Source organism: Ceratotherium simum, chromosome 11 (assembly GCF_057802395.1).
Source record: "Ceratotherium simum simum isolate JZ-2026a chromosome 11, ASM5780239v1, whole genome shotgun sequence".
In the NCBI taxonomy this organism is placed as follows: domain Eukaryota; kingdom Metazoa; phylum Chordata; class Mammalia; order Perissodactyla; family Rhinocerotidae; genus Ceratotherium; species Ceratotherium simum.
Genome location: NC_141910.1, coordinates 1,776,078 through 1,798,342, shown reverse-complemented (window position 1 = coordinate 1,798,342; position 22,265 = coordinate 1,776,078). Strand labels below are relative to the sequence as shown.

General features: G+C 50.4%; 1 protein-coding gene across 2 annotated transcripts in view; it reads right to left on the bottom strand.

The window, feature by feature from the left end:
- The window catches only part of POLR1A (RNA polymerase I subunit A), a 78,254-nt gene that overhangs the window by 11,699 nt on the left and 44,290 nt on the right, over positions 1-22,265 (bottom strand). For both annotated transcript variants that reach the window (XM_004437224.2, XM_087436468.1), the window contains 13 exons: positions 18,336-18,485; positions 17,051-17,234; positions 14,294-14,376; positions 14,017-14,175; positions 12,258-12,356; positions 11,093-11,245; positions 9,609-9,691; positions 6,978-7,143; positions 5,864-6,085; positions 4,749-4,963; positions 2,586-2,753; positions 1,558-1,693; positions 919-1,076 (listed from right to left, as the gene is read on the bottom strand). In XM_004437224.2, coding sequence (XP_004437281.2) covers positions 919-1,076; positions 1,558-1,693; positions 2,586-2,753; positions 4,749-4,963; positions 5,864-6,085; positions 6,978-7,143; positions 9,609-9,691; positions 11,093-11,245; positions 12,258-12,356; positions 14,017-14,175; positions 14,294-14,376; positions 17,051-17,234; positions 18,336-18,485 — 1,976 coding nt within the window. The remainder of the gene's footprint in view (positions 1-918; positions 1,077-1,557; positions 1,694-2,585; positions 2,754-4,748; positions 4,964-5,863; positions 6,086-6,977; positions 7,144-9,608; positions 9,692-11,092; positions 11,246-12,257; positions 12,357-14,016; positions 14,176-14,293; positions 14,377-17,050; positions 17,235-18,335; positions 18,486-22,265) is intronic.

Here is a 22,265-nt window from a genome sequence, read left to right as displayed (position 1 = left end):
TGTTTAAAAATTAGGAGACTTCTTATAATAACAAAAATAAGCAACCAAACAACAAAAAGGCAGGAAAAAACAAGGGTTGGGGGGCTTTCTTTTTTCTTCCCAATCAGAAGATCTGGCGCCCCTAGCCCACATTCCTGCCCCTTCAGGCAGGTTCTGCACGCTCCGCCTGCCCGGAGCCTCCCAACCTGCCTCACTGGTCACTGTTACCTGCCGGGCCCGCAACCATTTGAGTTTACAATCCACCATCTAGGGTCAGCTGATAGTCAAAAGTGCTTCATTGGCTCTTTCTGGCTTACTCCAGCCCCAATAAGCCCACCCTCCTACTCCTGTGCACTCAGCATTGTGGCCTGTGGTTTTCAAATGTCCAAGAGTAACTTGAACTTGAGAGAAAAAGGAAGCTCATAATCCCTAACAGAAGGGAATCAGAATTTCTCTGTAAGAAGCTGGAGGTAACCCCAGTTATAGAACTGGGGTTTAGGAGCAGCATGCCACTAGTATACTACTCATTATGAAGAGATATAAATGTATCAGGAACGACATTATGCTGCCTGGAACCATCATGTCAAAAATTAACACCACATGCTGGTATGACACACAGCAGCACCACTAGGATGGGGCTCCATTCTCTTTAGGTTCACATACTTCCATGCCTTAAGGCATACAAACCCAAGAAGACAAGAATCATCAACCAGAGACAAGAAAAGGTTCAGGGAGTGGTGGGTGGTTGATGCAGTCACACTCACAAGCTGGATTAGGGGTGATATTTCCAGATCGGGCTGCAAGACCTGCTGTTTTCCTAAACACTTCCCTTGAAGGAGCACCCGTTTGGACAAATGCACCCTTTCTCCAGGAGTCCTGTGGCCTGGAGTGCTCCAGGTCAACAACAAAGCCAAATGACAACGTAGCTTGTGTCCTGACCTTGTTTCCATGAAGTGCAGGATGTCCTCAGGTCTCAGGCACTTCTCCTGCTGGTAATATGCATATGGCAGAAACTGAAATCGCAGCTGGTACACCTGGAACTTATTCTGCTTTTCTCCCATAGAGAAGGACTCCTCGACATCAATTTTCTGCAACACCTAGAACCAGACAGAGAGAGAATCCAACTTGCCCAGGTCCCAGGGGACTGTACATAACAAGTAGGTTATGGGAAACTCAAGGGTTTGCAGGGACCAGGGCTGAGGCCACCGGCCAAAACCCCAAAGAAACTCCAGTGAGCTTTGCAGGTGTGGATCCCTTGCGGGGACAGGGGCCCACAGCTGGCAGGTCACCTCAAGAAAATGGCCCGAGGCTGCAAGGAATGAGTTCCAGTGGGGCTGGTAAGCTGACCCAGGAAGCGTTTTTATTTTTAAGGCACGTGAGAATGCTGTGGAGCTAATGATTACTTTTAAAGCTTCCTGATCCATCCCTGCTTGGCATCTGGCAGAGAAAGCTTCCCTCTCATGAGTGGAAGTCTGGTCCCAGGGCCTGAACAGTCAGCAAAGTCTGTTCTTCACTGATGGGAGGATGCAGGAAAATGCCTCCACCCAGTCTGCAGCTGGGTCCCAGAGAGACAGTTACCTCCCCTAGGCACACTCTGGTGAGCTGCTTCTTCAGGCTTTTCACTCTCTTCAGTGCTTTCTTGGTGTTGAGCACAGGCACGCTCATCATGGGTGTCTTGATGTTGGCGCTGGCCACCATGAGGATCTCCCTCAACCTGTCATAGAACCAGGACACATCTGATCATGAGAGGTACTCAGATTCCCTATTTGTGGGAGGCCTTTCTTGTAAAGATGTCAGAGATGTTCTGGGCTCTGAGCGAGACCCTGGGATCTCGCAGGGAAATATGCTGGATCAGCGTCCCAGCTCTGGCCCCACGTGTGACAGCGGGCAACTCTCCTGTCAGTTTCCTCCACTGGGCGTGGGCTCTTCAAGGACGGGGCTGAGTCTTATTCTTGTTTCCTATCATATGTGTCTTACATACAGCAGGTGCTTACTAAGAGCTTACTGAATGAATGAGAGACGTGGGGAAGGTAACTAGCATCTGCAGTGCTCCGACTGGGTGCAGGCACTGTGCTCCAGGCCTTACCCATAAGCTCAGTGAGCCCGCACAGCTCCACTGCATGGTTGGCCCTGGCCTCCTTACCACAGGCGAAGACGCTGAGGTTTGGGGAGCTGAGGAACCTGTCTGAGTCACTCTGCTAGAAAGTGGCAGGGCCAGGCATCGAATGCAAGTGGGCCTGACCACCACACACTTTCCTCTTGCCCAGCGGCCATCATCCTGCAGGGAGTGTACATTTACCTGAAGGGCCAGGACCACTGTGGGTCACACTGTAGGTGAATAATGCCCCCGGAATTGGGCCACTAGGTGGCCCTGCATGGAGCTTGTTAACAACATCCATTCCTGGGTCCTGGCCCCAGGAGTGTGCAGTTTCACAAGCATCCTTGGTAACTCTGATGTAGGAGCTGGCAGAGGGATACATGGAGATTCTAAGAGGCCTGGGCACTGATCCAGCCACAGAAACCAGTCAGGCTCCAGAAATTCCAACCCTGATCCCCAGGAGGGGGCTAGGACAGACCCCACCCCATGCACCCTTGTGGCCCTGCACCTTGGAATGCCCAGGGTGACGTTCATCTCGCCTCTGCCGGCAAAGTGGAAGGTGTTCAGGGTCATCTGTGTGGAGGGCTCCCCGATGCTCTGGGCAGCCAGCAGCCCCACGGCCTCACCTGGGTCACACAGGGAGCGCTGCCACTTCAGCTGCAGCAGGGTCCTCAACCTGGAGACAGGGCAGGGGACGGCAGCAGTCAGGAGACAGACACCACCTGTCCATCTGTCAGGAGCTGTGGATGCCACCCAAAACCAGGGTGATGGAACTATTACCTCTCCCTCTTTCTGGGCTTGTTTTTCCTAGGCGAGTGATCCTTCTAATCCTTAAATTCCCACTGGTGACCCTGGGACATCCTAAATCACATGGCACAGACCCCAGCTGGGGGCTGAAGCTCTGGATGTCCATGCTCGGACTGTTCACGTTCGTCCTGAGAATGTCACGTGTCCACTCTGCGCCAGCTACCACAAGCCCCCTAAGCAATGAGGATTTCTGAGCTCGCTGTTCACATTTTCCTGTGTTAATTCTTTTTTCCCTTCTAGATTTGACAGTTTGGAGAGGGCTTAAAGCTCCCACTGTACAAACCAGGAAGACATTCGCTGAGCAGTTATGGGGATGTGGGGGAGGAGGGAAGAGGGTGTTCATTTTCTTAATTAGTACAAAAGGCCAAGTGGAAATACGCAGCTACACGATTCTGTAATTTACTAGCCATCCTTCCTATGAAAGCTGGCCCTTTTAGGACAGCCACAGCAACACTGTACGACCCACCACACGGAACAAGGAGGGGACTCAACAAATGGAGACTAAATGGACACACGTGTAAATGCAGGGGAAAGGAATAAAACTACATTTCCACGCAAGTTCTTAAAAGTCAGACTTTTCACTAACCTGATGGGTCTTCTCTCCCAATTACTTCAAACCAGTGAGGTTTGAGTGCACGTCAGTATTCCCGACAGGAAAACCTTCAAATACTTCCAGAACTCGGGAGTTGCACTCAGAGCTTGTTGCTTGCTAAGAGCTTCCCTGCAAGAGCCACTGAGGCAGAACTGCCTCCTCCTCTTGGCCCTCTGAACCCACACGATGCTTCCCTAAGCTAACCTCCTCCTCTTCTCATGTAGCACAGCTGGAGGGAGGCCTGATGTGGTCCTCCTGAAGGTAAACGCCAGCATCTGAGCTGCAGGGAGCGGGTGAAGGGCGCAGGGGGATCAGGGTCTTGCTCTTGCAGGAAAGCCCTGCTGGCAGCTGTGATAACCTGGCATGATTCAATCTATCTGGGAACCTCTGAGGCCTGGCTGGAGAGACCGCTTTAAGGGGCAAAGAGAGCCCTGTCCCCACCTCCAGGTCCTCCACTCGAGTGACACCTTTGCTCACTTGCCTTTACTGATTCCCATCTCTTTGCTCAGTCCCATGCCCTGGACCCCGCCAGCCTCTCCACACACATCCACGAGTTTCACCTGGTGAGCAGCCAGGCTAGGGTGGTTATCTCGGAGATCTTCCAGCTCTGCAGGCAGGCTTAGAGAGCTAAACAGGAAGGATCCCCTGACAACTGCCCCAAGACCAGCCCCACAGCAGGCACTTTGATGTTTTACTTGGTGTAACTTGGCTCTGGTTAATGCCTGGCTTCCCGTCCGCATACACTACAGGATTTTTTTCCTGTTTAGTTTTTTACTTTTATTTTTTGTGAATAAGTCCAAGCTGAGGACTCCATGTGGTCCTTCTTCCTTTAGACTTTGAAACCCAAAGCTCAAAGGATCATGGAGTAATCAGATCCAACCCCTCATGAAAGGCTGAGACCTGGTGTCACAGGGCAGTGAATGATGTACCCTGGGTCAGAGTCAGCAGCCAGTGAACGGCGAACAGATTCCCTGACTCTCAATTAGCCATGTCCACCACACCAAACTCAAGAGAGAGATCTTCTGCAAGGCTCTGTCCCAGCAGAGCACTTTTCTCTGTCTTGGCCCAAACGGGGGGTCCCCTCCTGCCTAGCTGCTTTTGCCTGTCCTGGAGCCCTCAGGGCTTGTAAGGTGCCCCTTCTGTTTCACTTCCCTCTCTCCTGCTGGAGTCTCAAACCCAGGAGACTGCCCTCCTTTTCCGGAGTGGGTAGGGAAGGGCCTGAGAGGCAGATTCTCCTTCTGCGCATGATGTGCAACAAATCAACGTCATTACCTGTTGAGAGAAAGCTCTGTTTTCTCGTAACTCTTCTCTGCTTGAGATGCCCACTCACAACTGTAGTCATCCACCTTTTTTTCAAATGTTTCCGACACCGATGAAAAGTAGATGTCCGGGCGCCAGACAGACAAACTGGGGTCAGGACAAGGAGCCGCCTTCTTCTGGTATTTCCTTCGGCTCTGCTCATCTAACTCAGCCCACATCCTCAACATCTGAAAGGAAGGAGAGGCCTCAGCTGTGCTGGAGGACACCAGGACTGGGCTTCTCTTCCTGGGCCATCCAGTAGGATAAGGAAGATGAAAGACACTGGCTTCAAATAAGAGGAGGGGCAAGAGACAGAGACCTGACTGCAATGAGAAAACCCTCTCAATAGTTAAAACAGGGAGAAACCAAATCCATCCCAGGCACACTGCCTGACCATGACTCTGGGCTCTTCGTCCTGACCCGTCCATTCAAGCACAGGTAGGGCGACCATGTGAGTTACTGTCCAAACTGGGATTCTTTTACAGTAAAATGGCTCTCTATTAATAACAATGCTAGGATGAGAGGCATTGCCAGGACTGTCCTAGGCCAACCAGGACACAGTCACCACGAGCCAGGTGGCTGTGCTGGATCCCTGTTTGTCCCTCATCCAGGCTTTCACACACTCGATGCCCCAAAGCTGTCCCACATTGACTGCTTCAAGTGCTCCCGCCTCCCAGGTCCCAGCAGCAGAGGGAAAGGCGGGAGGAGAGAGAAGCCAGGCATTTATCCTCAGCCCTCTCTGAGGGGTCTGTGAGGAGGCCACGCCCCTCTACTGAGGGCTCCCGTCAAGTGGCCTCTGCCCACAGCCACCCTCTCCACTCCCGGTGACTGCTCTCCCTGTTCCTTGCCGCCTGGAGTGGTGAGGAGCCCAGGTTACCAGCCCGTGAGCTTCTCCAAACTCTGCCCAGATCTCTGTAGAGTCTTCTCCTTAAATTCCTATTTGGGTGCCACTTGTCTCCTGACTGAGCGGGAATGAAGTCGGCTCATATCGTTATACCTTCTATTAGGAAAACAACCCCTCATTTCCTCAACCCCCGACAGAGGCCTGTATGCACAGGCACTGGGGACACAGCCGCTCCCCGCGTCACCTGCTGAGTCCCAGGGCTGCGGCCGTTCTGGTTCCCACCCTTGAGGTTCAAGGCTGTCACGGCTGCCTGAATTTTCTGGGAATAATTCAAGAAGGCGCCTCGTCTCAGCAGGGTGTTGGGATGCTTGCTCTGCCATTTTTTGATGGCTCTGAAGTGGCGGAGAGCTTTTTGCGGATCTGCTCTAGACAAAACTTCATGGAGATGCTTCGATTTCATTATCACCTAAACAAACAAAACACATACACAGACCCAAGAGGTGAGGGTGTGACACAAGGGCCATGTCACACAGCTTCACGGGACCAAGACAGTCTGTGTGGAACCCTCACGATGCCTCTCAGAGGGGCTGAGCACCCACTGCTAACCAGAGCCCTCGCTTTGTGTGAACCAGACTTGGGAGCTGGTGGTCTCAGGAGCTGAGGGGCTCACGGAGGAGAGACCGGCACATACAGAGCCCCTCCAGAACACCAGGAGTTTCTGGGAAGAAAGGAGGAGGGGAAGTGATGGCCAAGGCTTTAGGACAGGTGCCAAGATGGAAAGGAGCCAGCATTGGAATGCAACCTTCAATTCTGCCATCTGCGGTATGACCATGTACAGGTCACGATGGTTTTAGTCACTCAATCTGCAAAATGGGCTGACTGCTCCGTCAGTGGTGATGGTCACTCCTGGGGCAGTAAGGTAAGGCATGAAGACCACAAGTCGTGTGTCAGAGAGGCCTGGTTCAACCCCTGGCTCTGCCACTCAGCAGCTAGTCACTTCAGCTCTGAGACTCAGTTGCCAGCTGTGACATGGGCAGAGGAATGCCTCCTCCCCCAGGTTGCGGTCAGGACGAAACCAGACGGTACCCACAGTGCCTTTCAGTCTAGGGCCTGGCACATGGCACATGGCCCCAAATGCTGGCTGTTCCACAAGTGTGTGCCTTTCCGCCACCTCACGTGAGTCAAGTCCACAGGGGAGCTATGAAAATGTCAAGGGTTTCAAGGCATCGGTTGGTGCTTTATCAACTCTCTCCACTCTACTCTTCACCAGCTGCTCTGACCGGGTGGCAAAGCTCAAGGTGAGGGGCCCACACAACTCCCAGCACCCCACCCCAGGCTCCGAGGGCCTGTCACACTACCTCATAGTTGCTGGCGAGGAAGGGGAACTGCTTGGGCTGGAGGAACTGTGTCTTGGGGATGTCCAGGCCATCCTCCCCGTACAGGAACTGAACCACGCTGCCGTCGCTGTCGCGGACTGTCAGGTCGTACTGGACGACCAGCCCCTCCAGATGTTTGATGATGCACCTGTACGGAGACCTGGCTCAGGGCCGCTCAGGGCTCCCCAGGCTCCCCACCTCCCAGGGCAGCCTCTGCTGGGGCCTGGGGACAGGGGAGGGGAGGGGTGGATGGTGGAAGGTGGACTGCCGTTCTGCAGCCAAGACTCCACAACAGGCTGGCTCCGGCGCCCCAGGCTCTGAGCTGCAGCATCTCCTGGCCAGTGGCTGCACTTCCTAATGGTCTTCCGGGGGGAAGAGGCTACAGTTGTGTGACTTGGGAGGTTGGCTGCCACTGCTCGACCTTGGCTCCCGTCTCCAGCCCCAGCAGCTGGGACTACTGCCTGCCCTTTCACTCTCCTGCATCGAAGAGCTCCCCAGGGACCAGCGTCCTTACACCCACAAGGCAGGGAAGGCAGCGGGGCTGTCTCCCCACCCAATGCTTCCCCAACACTGTCCATCCAGAGGTTGTCAGGGATGCTGAGGGGACATTAGGAACTAAATGCTAATGCGATCACCCTAACCCAGTGTCCTTTTTCCTCAGGCCTCTCAGTGGTCAGCTGCCTCCCTCAGCCTCTCTCCCTCTGCTGCCCTGGTGCTGGCTCCTTAGCTTACCTCTGGCCACTCTGCCTCGGTTTCCCCGCCTGCCACCTTAAAGAGGAGGTTTCCTAGGAGCCACTGTTCCCTCAAGTTCCAAGAACAGAGCTCAGCGTTGGTCACCACTGTCTTCTTAGCACCCAGCCCAGGGCCTGGCAAGGTAGGTGCTGAGCACCCACTCTGCTGAAAATGCTGACTTGATGGTCGTCAGCCCTCCGCTCTGCCTGCCTCACCTCACAGGGCTCCAGCTCTCGGCAGCAGCAAGCCTGCATCTCCATGCCTCGTCTCTAAGGCTCCACTGGCAGTGATGATCCAAATATCCGTCCTAGCGCTGCCACCTCACGCCACCCACACTCTCCTCTCTGGGGCGTCTGGCTTTCTGTCAACCACGCCACTGTGCTGCCACGCAGGTCTGAAAACTGAGCAGGGTCTGACGCCCCGCCGCCCCCCATCCCTGCTATTCAGCCAGTTGCTCCACGTCTGCTTCCTCTTCTCCACTGCCACCCTCTGGAAGCAGCCTTCCAACCAGGCCTGGGCCTCTGCCACAGCCGTGCCGGCCTCCTCTCGCCCATCCTGTCTGAAGCATTGCACTCGCCCTGTCCACCACGAACCTCCACTGGAGGATGGATCCCAGGTGCTTGTGCCCTCTGCCCTAATGGCTGCTACTCTTCTGTTCCCGTCAGGATCCCTAACGCTCTCCTTCCCCTCCTGCATTCAAATGGCCTCAGGGACTCCCGCCTCACACAGAGCCCCCGCTTCCCTCTAGACTTATTTGATCATTTGTTTGCTAGCTTTTTCTACACTACACACGTGTTCTTGAATGATTTCAAAGGATAGAGGTGGGGTATAACCCCTGCTCATGGAAGGAACTGGCCGTGTGATCCATGCCCCTGAAAGGAGAGCTCCCCAACCTGGCACTGCCAGCCCTGCAGACAGGCTCCTCACTGACAGGCCACCCGGGTATGTCTCCACCCCAAGCCCACACTTCCCCTTCCCACTCGCCCCCATGGGCTGCAGCCTTGGGCGTCAAGGGGAAGGGACCAAAACAAGGGACGCAGCTAGGGGAAGTCAGGAGCTGAGAAGCAGGCGAGAGGACAGAGCAGGAGCAGACAGGCAGAACTGTGAGGGGGAGAAAGAAAGGGGCTCTGCCTCCCTGCCAGCAGTCAGCTGGGTTCCCTGAGAACGTGACCTAAAACCAGGCCTGGGAGGCGAGGGGATTTATTTTTGCTGTCTCCTCCATTTCCCACCACCTTTTCTACCAGCACAGGCCCTCTGGGCTCAGAAAGAACCATTACCAAAAAATCCCCACAGCAGAGCCTCCCCATGCTGTACCCCAAGGGAGGGGGGCTGGAGCATAGGAATCTGCTGCCCCATCCTGCTGGGGCACCCTGGAGTCAGGCCTTGTTCAGTTTTAAGCTTCATTACCCCACTTGCCCAAACAGGCCAGTGACAGTGGCTACTTGTTCCCTTTTCTCCTAGAAAGGAGAGAAAACAAGCAGGTCTGGGCTGAGGAACCCCGATGTGACACCTGCATTCAGAAGGACAGTAACTCCAATTACAGACTCACAGGCAGGGGTCAGGCCTAGAATCCTCTCTACACCGTCCCAAACTGCTGAGCCCTCCCAGGGCCAAGGACAAGACCTTTCTCTGTATCCACAACCTGCCCCAGGGAAGGGCACGCTGCAGAACACAGGGGGCTTTTGTACCAACCTCTGAGCCCATGCGCTACAAATCCTTGAGAAGGGGAAGAATATCTGCTATTTTCTGTCTCAGGCCAACCATGGATGTTTTAAAGAATTGTTTTCATCCAAGGGAATCCTAGGTGAACTGTCAGGGAAAATGTGAAGGATGATGGAGGTGAAGGGTCCTGGGGCACTGAGCCACCCGGGCGCTCTTTACCTTTGGAGATAGCCGGAGCGGCTGGTTTTCACAGCGGTGTCGACCAGACCTTCTCGCCCTGCCATGCAGTGAAAGAAGAACTCCTGTGGGAGAAGTGGGACCCAGGTCCCAGAGGTGGCAGTGAGGTTGGTATGCTTCCTGCACGGCAGCTCAGGCCCACGCATCCACTGGCCCTGCCCGATCTCCTAGGGCCTTGGCTTTGACGGTTCCCATGGCCCCCAGTGACTTCTGCCCTCCCGTGGGTACCTTTGTCTTATCCTGCCCGAGCACAGAGGGACAAGTGGATGAGAAGTAACAGCTCCTGTTTACAGAGACCAGGTGCTCTAGCTGCATTCATGCATTCTCAATCTCAGTATCATACCCCACACCCCACGGCCCATGTTCCAAACAGAAGCGGCACTGGTGCCTCATCACTGTTGGGTTCAGCCCACACGTCTGAATTCTGCTTCCAACAGTGTTAACAGAGGTACTTGGTATTTTCCAAACTTTCTGACTGCAAACCACGGTAAGAAATAATTTACAACAGTAATCAGCAAACATATACATATATACACACATGCATATAAAGATATATAACTCAAACTAGAATTTTATGAAACTATCCCATCTTTACTCTGATGCTTTCTTTACCACCCTGTTTTGTGTCATTACATAAAGAAATGACGGTCACTACCTATTACAATGATTTCATGATTCACTAAGGGGTTGCAACCACAGTTTAAAAAATTCTGGTCTATGTCAGCTCTCCACCATCCTTTGCCAGAGGCCATGGATGACCACTGGAGAGTCCGTGTGGGATCGATGGAGGAGCCCTTGGAGCAGTTGGTGGCCTTGAAACAAAGGGTCGGTCCCGTTCACAACCTGGACTTAGGTGTCTGACCACAAGGGTCGTCCTTGCAGAGATGCGTGGGGCCAGGGAACAAAAGTTACCAACATTCAAAAAGCCATTTCTGACAAGTGTGAGGAGAAAACTCTTCCTTTTAGGGGAGAATTCTGTTGTTGACCAAGGGAAAACTAGACATTTGCTAAAGCCAGTTAATTTTCCCACTGTGAAGGAGCCATGGGAGGTTCTCTTGAGCAGGAGCATCATGAAATAAATCTCTGTGATGCTCCTTTTGGCAATGGAGAGCACCCTGGTGAGTGGCATCCCCTTCTCCAGCTGCCTGCAAGTGCTGAGAGGGCACACAGCAGGAAAAAGTGGAGCTGGCACTGGTCTTACTCATCTTTTGATTGACCAGCAGACCCTTTCTGAGCACCCACATGTGCCAGGCACTGTGCTAGGCTCTGGTGTTACAAAGGTGGACATGACATGGTCGCGTCCTTATGGTCCTCACAGGCCATAGGGTCTAGTGGGTAAGCAGCAAACGGCTCAGCATTTATTACTTGATCCTCTTTGCTCAAAGTTGTTGGTGAAGATCACAGGCCTCCTACTATTGAGCCTAGAAATGAGGAAAAAAGCCAAAAGGAAAACCCAAAATACATACAGGAGGCTTGATGCCAGTGAGGAATCTGCCAGTGACGAAGCCGCCAGCTCTGGGGGTGAATTCATAAGGCTCAAAGCAGGGCAGTGACTTGCCAGACGCCATCAGTGGTGGTCTCCGACCTTCCAATTCAATCTGGCCCAGTAGGCACGAGATCTGGGGGAAGGAAACCCAAAGGAAACTCAAGACCCACACGTGTGTTGTCCTCAAAGGGGAGGGAGGGCCTGCTCTTCAAGAAAAGCTGCATGGAAACTGAGTTCTTGAAGGCCAACCCAGACTTTTATACAAACCATGCAAGCTTGCGTTTTGAGAAAATAACTGCATTTTCCTTTTGTTGACTGACTGAGATTTTTCACATTTGGGGTCAGTTGTAAATCGTCTATGTTTGTAAAAGAAGCCATGTTTCAGAATCAGCACACGTTACACCTGGAAGGGACCTGAGGGTCCTAATGGGGAAACCAAGGCCCGCAGGAAAAAGTAACTTATTGTGATGCTTAAATTCTAAGGCCAAAGAGAATAAAGCCACCTATTAATATTCTTGGGGGGAAAAGAGCAGTGTGTCTGGGTTTCACTTCAGTGAAGAGGGCTTCCTGATGGCCTGCAGCCTTTTAAGCCCATTGCTATTGCTCTACACTCACCGAACAATGAGATGGTCCTTAAAACCCTAAAGTCATCAAGACTGAAAAAAAAAAAAGTTGCTAAGATTTGTGAAAATGCTGCCATAGCACTGCAGTAATCTGAGGAGACAATGGGCCTCAAATTAAAGGTTAGGAAACTTCTAGGACAACGCTTATAGTGTAATACTAAATGAAACAAGCAGATCACCCAAAATTGCAGGATCTCAGCTAACATTACATATATACACATACAGTGTTTACATATAACACGAATATATGTAATATGATAGATAATACAGTATGTAAATTTACAATATATATCTGTATTATACCTATCAATATCTGGATATCTACATCTGTGTTTGTCTGTAACATTGACATGTTAGCAGTGTTTAGCTCCTGTACTGATTTCTAAATGCTTTTATGTTTTTCTGTACCTGCCACATTTTATACGAATGCAGATCCTTTTAAAATCAGAAACAAATCTGAACACTGCCTCCCACAATCACCCCATCCTTCTGGCAAACTGGCCAGCCCGCCTTTGCTCACACCTGCATGGTGTTCACAGTCGAACCTTTGGCTCCAGACTGCACCATCATTTGCAAGTTGTTCTCTGGGAACTGTCTGTGCAGGCCAAAAGGCATGCATGCCTGCGGATTAAATAAACACATCGGTCAGTGACTTCACCCCCTCTGAAATCCCAGTATCAGAAAGTAAACCCAGGATGTGGAAGCAACAAACTCAGACTATTTATCCAGAGATAAGTGCCAAATCCCACTCGAGGTAAGAAGTCTCATTTGGCATCAACCCTTTCGCCAGAACCCCTTGAGATTAGTCTAACCGACAGCCCCATGTGCTCTCTCGACATGCTCTGCCAGGAAGCCCGAGGTTCCTGTCACTGGCAGATGGCAGCAGAAAGGGAGAAGCAGAGGGACCAGCATATCCAGTTTGTGATTCTAAATAGGAGCTGGTTAAAAATAAAACTTAAGGCGATGCCCTTGCGAATTTGCCCAGCAGAGCACGGCCTCGGTTCCCGCACACCTGGCAATAATGACCAACGTCCGTGTCACATCCACATTTACCAACATGCTGCCCGAGCATCACGTGGGAGCCTTGCCTCAGCTCCGGGGCCAGCGGAAGTGAGCAAAGCCCTGCAGGTGGAGCCTGGGGAGACACTGGCAGGGGCTCTGAGTCCATTTAATCCTCTGCCTAGGGTTGCAGAGACCCAGCACAGGAGGGGCAGACTGGGTGGGAAGAGGTGGCGGGAAGAGGAGAGCTAGAGGGACAAGAAGCAATCCTGAGATTCTCCTGGACAATGGCCCCACCCCCAGTACACTTGATCAACTCGGGAAGCTGAGCCTCCCGGTGTTTGGGGAGGAGCTGGGAAGGCTCCTTTGAACAAAACCTCTCAAGGACGGATTGTACCGAGAGGTGTGTGTTCTTGGCAGCCTAAGGGACGCTGAACACTAGTCAAGAGGACACCACAGGCAAATGCTGACTTTTGTTGAGCGTTGGCCTTGCCTCCTCCTCTCTTGCTCAGGCTGGGCCTCCAGGCCCAGGAGGCAGGGAGAGGGCCAGGCTGGCTCCTTTAAGCCACAGGACTGGGAGCCCCGGCTTCGGGGCAAGAAGGTGGAGAGAGGCAGGCTGTGGTCTCAGCTCATGCAGGGATTTCCCTCTCCTTTCTCAACTGCACAGGAACTGGCTTGGGGGAAAAGCAGACGGGGACTCTGGGGGACTTGCACAGCGTTCCCGCCACACCAAGAGCACTGTGTAAATTAGCTCCCTAATTCTTTCAGCAATTCTGAGGTAGGTGTTCCTCATATCCCTACCTCCAGGTGAGGAAACCAAGGCACAGACAGGTTGTATCACTTGCGTGAGGGCACAGAGCAAGGACGTGGCAGAGCCCGAGTCTGAAGCCAGCCCTCCCCTCCGGCGGTGCTGGACGAGAGGCAGTGACGTTCTGGTCCTTCACTGCCGCTCCTCCACCCTGCAGCCGCCCACAGGGAAGATCTTCTTTCCTCGGCGCCCTTTAACGCATTCACCCCAAACACAGACATTTAAACAGAAAAAAGTGCAAAGCATTCCCTCTCAGCATTAATCAAAGACCTTTCTAGACCCGAACTAGGTGAGGAAATGAAGCCCTTGGCTCTTCAAAATGATGAATTCTACACGTCCCACCTCGCGTCTCACCTAGTCAGCTGCTAAACAGCCAAAGTGCTCCAAAGAGACGCAAGTGAGAATCAAAACGTAATTTTTAAAAAAACCAGCATTCAAAATGGTGGCGATAAGTGCACACGCTGCTGAACTAACCTTGTTAATCTCATTGCTGTAATGGTTCACTTCCTCCTTGAACTTCAGATCAATCATGTTAAAGTCCCTCTGGTCTTTGCCCAGATGGGCATCCTGCCATTTCTCTTGGACCTCGTCACATGATGCGGCTTCTGGCAGGTTTAAGGCAGCCCTGACAGCCTAGAATGAGAAAAGGAACACGTTGGAGGCAGCAGCCAAGTGAGGAGGGTGTGGGTTTTATTCCAGAGGAGACCCAACCCTCTGCAGCAGGCTGTATAGCCTCCCAGGCCCTCCTCACCCGGGGCCCGCAGTGGGTGGACTCTTCAACAATCCTGTGTCTCTTGACATCCGCCTTCGGCTTAACCAAAATATCTTCCACGCCTGTGAAGTGAAATAGATAAGCTCAGATGGGACCAGGCCTGACTCCTCACCAGGCTGTAAACTTGGTGAGGTCAGGGCACGGAGCACAGTGCCACAAACACAGGAAGCACCCGAATAATGATGATGACACGAATGATGATCATTATTAAGAGACTGCTACCATCTCTTAAGTGCTTCCCAGAGGCCAAGCACTAGAACCCCCATTTTACAAACAAGGAAACTAAGGCTCAAACTCGAGCTACTTGCCCAGGGTCACACAGGTAGAAAGTAAACCCAGGGCTGAATTCCAAACTTATGCTCTTAGCCACCAGCTATACTTTCTCCACTCATTAATACATGGTGGATGACTGGAATAAGGGTGAAGAAGGGGTTTCGGATGAAAAACTGAATTTAGGGAAAGAAGAGACGGAGAGAGAGAACGTCCCAGTTTTGATTCCCAGAAGTCACATGTCCCAGGGATCGCCCTATATGGTTGTGATATGTTGTGCAGGCACATACACAGACTCACTCAAGCCTGGTGAAGGGACTGCCACTGCAGATTCCTCCCCAGGATGAAAGCCTGGGTCACTTCAGTTAAGCCTGTCCTTCTGGCTCCACAGGGTTGAGGAATTCCTCACCTTAGGCAGGATGTCTTTCTACTTCAATTTTCAATCAACTATTTTCTGCCAACTCGACCATATCTGTGAGTGCTACCGGACAAAAGTCCCTCAGCTGAGGTCTGCATGAGAAGGGAGACAATGGCTGCACTGTTCAAAAGCTGGGCTGAAATTTCTGGAATTCCCAATGCAATGTCCTGGAATTCCCAATGCAATGTCCTGGAAGCTTGGGAGCCTCTAAAGAACATGTGAGAGTGCGAAGGAAAAGAAACATTCCTGTGAGGAAGCCATAATCACGAAAGTGAGCAGGGAGGGAAAGAAACAGTCCCTCTGTGAGGAAGCTATCACCACGAAAGTGGGTCCTTCCATGGGGTCAGCTCCAGGCCACCTTGCTGTCCCTCGACTGACCTTGGCTGGAGCAAAGGCACCATCTCAAGCCAGCCCTTTCCTCAGAGCTCCACCCAGCTTGGCCCTGCTCCCTCTCTTGGTTGGCATCCACATGGTCTTTGCACTTGTGGCCAATTTTCCTTTCTGCCATGTGCCAAGCAGAGCTGCAAGAATGGTTTATTAGGTTTGGTCCTCATGATGACTCGGGTACGGGTTCTTCATCGACTTTTCTTCTTTTTTTTTTTTTTTGTGAGGAAGACTGGCTCTGAGCTAACGTCTGTTGAGAATCTTTCTCTTCTTGCTGAGGAAGATTGGCCCTGAGCTAACATCTGTGCCCATCCTCCTCTATTTTGTATATGGGATGCCGCCACAGCATGGCTTGATGAGCCGTGCATAGGTCCACACCAGGGATCTGAACCTGCAAACCCCAGGCCGCTGAAGTGGAGCACGTGAACTTAGCCACTATGCCTCCGGGCCGCCCCAACTTTTCATTTTTAAAGATGTTTGTTCAAGGGTATTCATCCCAGCAATAAAATGAAAACCAGGAAAGAGCCTAAACATTTAATAACAGGAACTGGTTAAATAAACTATGGCATGTCCACAAAACTAGAATAATCTGGAGCCACAGACTTGATGGCACAGATTTACATTAGCTCACCCAAAAGAACATTTATAAATATTTTGGAAATCGGGCGGAAGGGGAAGCAGATTACAAGACAATACATAATATAATATCCCATTTTTTCTGAATATGTTTGCACTTGGAAAGTCTAGAAAGACACACATGAAATCAATATTAGTGGTTATCTCAGGCAGTTGAATGCTGGGTGATTTTAAATTATTTTCATGTCTGTACTTATTTTGAACTTTCCCACAATTAATATATAATTATACAAGCCCCACTGCAGGCCAGTGAACAAACTCCAGCTGTGGCGAGTCCACCGGACCTACGGTGGGATTCCCACCATGTCAGCACATGAGCATGTCCATGAAGAAGCACGGTCTCCCTTTCAACACTAATGGTATCATAGACTAGACAGTTCCCACGCTCCCTGTGGCTTTTGCTCAACATGCAGCATGTCACTTACCCCTCAGAGGAACAAGGCAGAAGGGCTCAGACTCTGCCCTGTGTACTGAGAGACGCACTGCCCTGAATAAGCTCAGGGCACAGAAAAGTAGCAGACACTTGACTTTCTTCTCAAAGCCAACTTCTAATACAGTGCACACTCATTTCCAGGGAGGAAACAAAGTAGTTCCCCTTCCTATCTTAGGATCATCCCTACGAGTCTGCCCCAACACGGTGTTTCCAACAGCACTGACGCCCTGCTGGGTTGGGAGGCACAGGCAGTTCTGACAACAGGGAAGACCCTTTGTGGAGCACAGAGTACCCAGGGAATTCTGGAAGGGTGCTTGCAGGAAAATGGAGTGTGAAAAATCAGTCTCAGGGACAGAAAACCATAAAGGGTGGGGTCGAGAAAGGAACAGAATGGAAATGGGAACAGAGGGGATCACTCTACACTGCTGCAGGTGAAGAAACATTGGCTGTGGGGGAGGGGTGGAAAGCCTCAAGGAATGAAGTGAGGATGTCCCTGTAGAAGGAGCCTGGCTGTTCCCCTGGAGGCTGCCAGTAGAGCTGGGGAGACATCCTGGAGGGTGTGCTGGCCAGGAGAGGGGGCCCCGGGGCCACTCACCCAAGGTGAAGCCTCTGTAGAGCTGCAGGTAGGCGGTGAAGAGGCGGGCCAGGCAGGTGAGAACCTTGCCGCTGGTCTCCCCGCCGTAAATCTCGTAGCAGCAGTGGACAAGGCCGTAGGCGGAGCTCCCGTAGTGTGCTTTGTCCAGCACCCCGCAGAGCAGCTCCCCTTCCCTGATGATCACCTGCGGAGGGGATGGCCACCAAGGCTGGGCTGGAGGTGACGCCTCCTGTGTGAGCCCCCCGCCCCATGCTCCGCGTTTTATTAACCGTATTGCGTACGTCCCTCCACTGTAACCTGCCTCAAGTCCCTGACGGAAAGTTGGGTATAAATGGAACCATTTTTTTTCTAATAAAGGAGGTGAGCACATGTAAGAACAAATATTTGTTTCAGGGACGACACACACACACACACACACACACACACACACACACACACACACCAGTGTGTACATATGACCCCAACCTGAGGTCAAGTATCCTTGACAAAGACCTTGTGACTAGAAACGAGAACATCTAGTCTAAGCTTCATACCCGTGACCTTGGCCTAGGTACTCCCTCCCCTGTACCCTGGGAGTAAGAACAACAGAACCTTTCTAACATCCTTGAAGGCCTGGATTTGTACTTTCACAAAGTTGAGTTAAAGCATTAGAAGCTAATTAAAAGAAGGATTTCTAGTTGCATAACGTAGCATGCATTAAGCATATGATCTAGAAAGGGAAAGAAAAGTGGCAGCTTCGGTTCTAAATGGAACATCTGTTAGACCCTGTGACAAAGCATTTCTGAGCTGGGGCCTTGAGGATCTTCCTCACCGAGAACACCCAGAGACCCTGGAAATCCTTAGTGTGGGGCCAGTCTGGCTCTCCCGCAGCAGCACTGTGCCTGAGTTTGACTGCCCTGGGCCTGCCCCCATGAAGCCTGGTTCCTAAGGTGCGTAACTGGGAAGTGTAGAACCTCATGGCAGTTCCACGATCTTGAGCCACTCAGGGGTCTCAAGGGAAGACATAGTCTGCATTTCCAAGCATTGCAGAGTCAAGTCCAGAGGCTTCTGCTGCAGGAGCCTTCCCAAGCTGGTTCTAAGTTTTATACTGAGGGTCAAATGCTAGCAATCAACTCTGACCCTTTCTAAACCCAAAAGTCGATACCAACTCAGGCACAACCCCTCCTCTTAGGAGCCACGACACCTGCCTCTGTGCGTGTGCCTCCATTTCCCGGTCTCTGTTTTAAATCAATTTGTGTAAACCTGGGACTAGAAGTCTCCAACCCATACAGCTGGGCAGCCATACCTGGGACTCGCACATCGAGTCGGGGTTAAAGCCAGGAACAGGCCGAGGAGACTCCTTCACCCAGGCCTTCCCGCTGATCTTGGCCTTTCCCGATAAGTTCAGTGGGATGTAGTCCTCTGGGATTATGTTTATGAGCAGTGTTGATACAACCTGGAAAAAAAAAAAAGAAGACAAAGTTGATGGCAGGATGAAAAGATTCTCTAGACGTTCCCTTTCAGGACCTCCTGTCCCTGTTCATCCTGAAAAGCCAGACAACTCCATTGGGATGATCTGTAGGTAAAGCAAGAAGAAAGAGTTCTGCCTCTGAGGGACAAGTTGATCTCAGTCCTTACTTTTCTACTCACATGACTTAGGAAGGAGCTTAGCAGTGGAAACAAATACATATCATTAAGAACTTCACCAGGATTTTTATTCCCTAAAATAATAATTCTTAAAGTGAACAGTCCCCTAGGTCTGAAAATTAAGTTCCTGAATAGACCAAAGGAAGGAGAGGGAAAAAGTAAATTGCTATGGGGTCATAGTAAAGAAAGATTTGAGTATGTGGTAGAAAAACAAAAACAAAGATAGCAGGGCTGAGAGAGATGGTGGGGCTCACACTCCTGCCCTCTCCCAGGAGAAGTCCGCCCCGACACGACCTCAGTCGCAGGACTTGGGCAAAGCTCAAAGAATGCTCCTCTGAGGGCTCTTTCCCTGTTTTCAGGCCACGGCAAAATAGATGACAATTATCATATACAGTCAGTAACGTCCTCCCACAGAACAGCTCTGACTTTCTGGTGGGCGCCAAGGAAGGAAAGGATGCAAACACTAAGAACTGAGAGTGTTCCCTCTGAAGAGCTTCACAGAGGATGCCCAAGGCATCCAACTGAGAAGCAGGCTGCAGTGATGCTTTGTTCCAATGTCTACTCCATCACTGACTCGTCGTGTGTTGTGGGGCAACTGATTAAGCTCTCTGAGCCTGAGCACTGCTCACTTGTAGAATACAGAAAAGACCCATTCACTCATTCAGCAATTACATATCAAGTGCTTACTATGAGCCGGGCACTGGGAAGGGTTGTGAATAATATAGTCTCTGTCTTCCGTGGAGTCTGCATTCGCAAGGGGGATCCACGCTTCGGAGGAAAATAAAGCAGGGAAGAAGGACCCAGAGTAGAGTGGGGCGGGGGGAGTATTCGAGATTTTAAATAAGACAGGCAGGGAAGGCCTCACCAAGAAGGCAGTGAGGAAGGGAGCCATGCAGAGATCAGATCATGCATTTCAGGCAGAAGGCTTTTAGTCTGAGTGAGAAGGAACGCTATTCAGTAGGTTTTGATCACAGGAGTGACATGCTCTGATTTTACTTCTAACAGGATTACTTGTTGCAAAGACATTCATGGTCTAGACCTGGAGGCTAAATAAATGCAGTAGAGAATAAGCCTCCTTAGTGACACTGACAAGAAGGACCAGCCCTTCAGAAGTGGTTATTGAAGTCACCTGAGGGGGGGCACCATGTGACGGAGTCTCTGTGCGAGGCACATCACAGGATGCACTGAGTGTGTGACTAATCGGCAACCGGGTGGCTCCCACACAATCAGCTTTTACAGAGCTAAGACCAGAAATAAATTTACTTGACTGGGATTAATTATGACTACTGAAAGGCCAGGGAGTCCACCCTCTGCTCCAACTGGGCCCATCGCTGTGGCCACCCACTCAACAAGTGGCTGCTAACAGGAGGCCAGGAGAGGCAATTTCTCAAGCAGCTGCTCACAGAAAACCCAAGTGGGGGCAGCTGTCCCTGGGGATAACCGTGAGTCATCTCCAGAGGAGCCAAAGGCACACACTCCCAGAGATGTAGCAGGCAGGAAACAGACAGGCTGGTGTAACAGGCACCAGGGCTGAGGAGGGGCTGGGAGCCGTCAGCTGGCATCAATAGCTCTTTGTGTGGCTGTACCAGGCCCCACAAAGTAGCATCTTTATATGCTCCCAGTGGGGTCAGGGCAGCTATGAGGGCAGCTGCCTTTTCACACATGTGCACCAGGAGCAGGGGGACAATTGGCAATAGCCTCTTTAAAGAAAGCAGACAATACTGCTCGTTATCCCCAGCAGAAGATGACCAGAAAGGTCGTGACACACGCTCTCCACACGGCTGGCACTGCCAGGCGAGGGGGTGGGGGAGTAAAGGCAGGAGAGTGAGACTTCCCCGGGATGCCGACCACAAGCTGCACCTCAACCAAAGTGCCACACGTACAGTGGTGACTGTCAGGCCGGGTACAGCCGGGATGGGAAGTCTGTGTGAAAGGTAACAGAGACACATGTATCCAACCACCCGAGGACAAGGAAACAGGACCTGCCACCTCATCTATACAATCAAGGAGGCAGAACTGACAAACTCCAGCACCCTTTCATGATAAAAACATTCAACAGAATGGGAACAGAAGGGAATGTCATCGACCTAACAAAGGGGAGGCATCTACTGAAAAATCCACAGTTAACATACTCAAATGATCAAAGACTGGATGCTTTCCACCTAAGATCAAGAACAAGACAAGGATATCTGTTCTCGCCACTTCTATTCAACAATGTACTAGAGGGTCTAGCCAGGGCAATTAGGCAAGAAAAGAAATAAAAGGCATTCAGATTGAACAGTAAGAAGTAAAACTACCTCTGTTTGCAGATGACATGATCTTATATACAGAAAACCCTAAAGAATCCACAAAAAATTATTAGAGCTAGTAAATGACTTCAGCAAAGCTGAAGGATACAAGATCAACATATAAAAATCAATTGTATTTCTATACATTAACAATGAACAACCTGAAAATGAAATTAAAAAAACAATTCCATTTCCAATAGCTTCAAAAAGAATAAGATACTCAGGAATAAATTTAACCAAAGAAGTGTAAACATGTATGCTGAAAACTGTAACACAGTGTTGAAAGAAATTAAAGAAAATCTAAATAAATAGAAAGACATCACGGATTCAAAGACTTAATATTGTTAAGATGGTAACATTCCCCAAACTGATCTACAGAGTCAATGCGATCCCTATTGAAATTCCAACTGCCAGTTTTGCATAAACGAACAAGCTGATCCTAAAATTCATATGGAAATGCGATGGACTCTGAATGGCTGAAACAATCCTGAAAAAGAAGAACAAAGCTGGAGGACTCACACTTCCAGATTTTAAAACTTACTACAGTTATTAGGACATGATAGTGGCATAAAGATAGACATATTGATCAATGGAATAAAAATGAATGTCCAGAAATAAACCTATACATCATGGTTAATTGATTTTCAACAAGGGTGCTAAGAATATTAAATGGGAAAAGAATAGTCTTGTTGACAAAAAATGGTGCCGAGACAACTGCACATCCACATGCAAAAGAATGAAGCTGAACTCCTACCTCACACCATATACAAAAAATTAACTCAAAACGGATCAAAGACCAAAATATAATGGCTAAAACCATAAAACTCTTAGATGGAAAAATAGCAAAAATTGCTGTAAATCTCTGAGACCTTGGATTAGGCAACAGTTTCTTAGATATGACACCAAAAGCACAAGCAACAAAAGAAAACGTAGATAAACTGAACTTCATCAGAATTAAAAATATTTGTGTGTCAAAGGGCACTATCAAGAAAGTGAAAAAGACAACCCACAGAATGGGAGAAAATATTTGCAAATCATATAAGTGATACAGGTCTAATAGGAATATATAAGGAACTCTTAGAACTCAACAATAAAAAGACAACCTAATTAATAAATGGGCAAAGGGCTTGAATATACATTTCTCCAAAGAAGGTATTACATATGACCAATAAGTACATGAAAAGATGCTCAATATCATTAGCCTTTAGGGGAATGCAAATCAAAACCACAATGAGATACCACTTCACATCCACTAACATAGCTTTAAAAAGAAAGAAAGAGGGCCCGGTGGCATAGTAGTT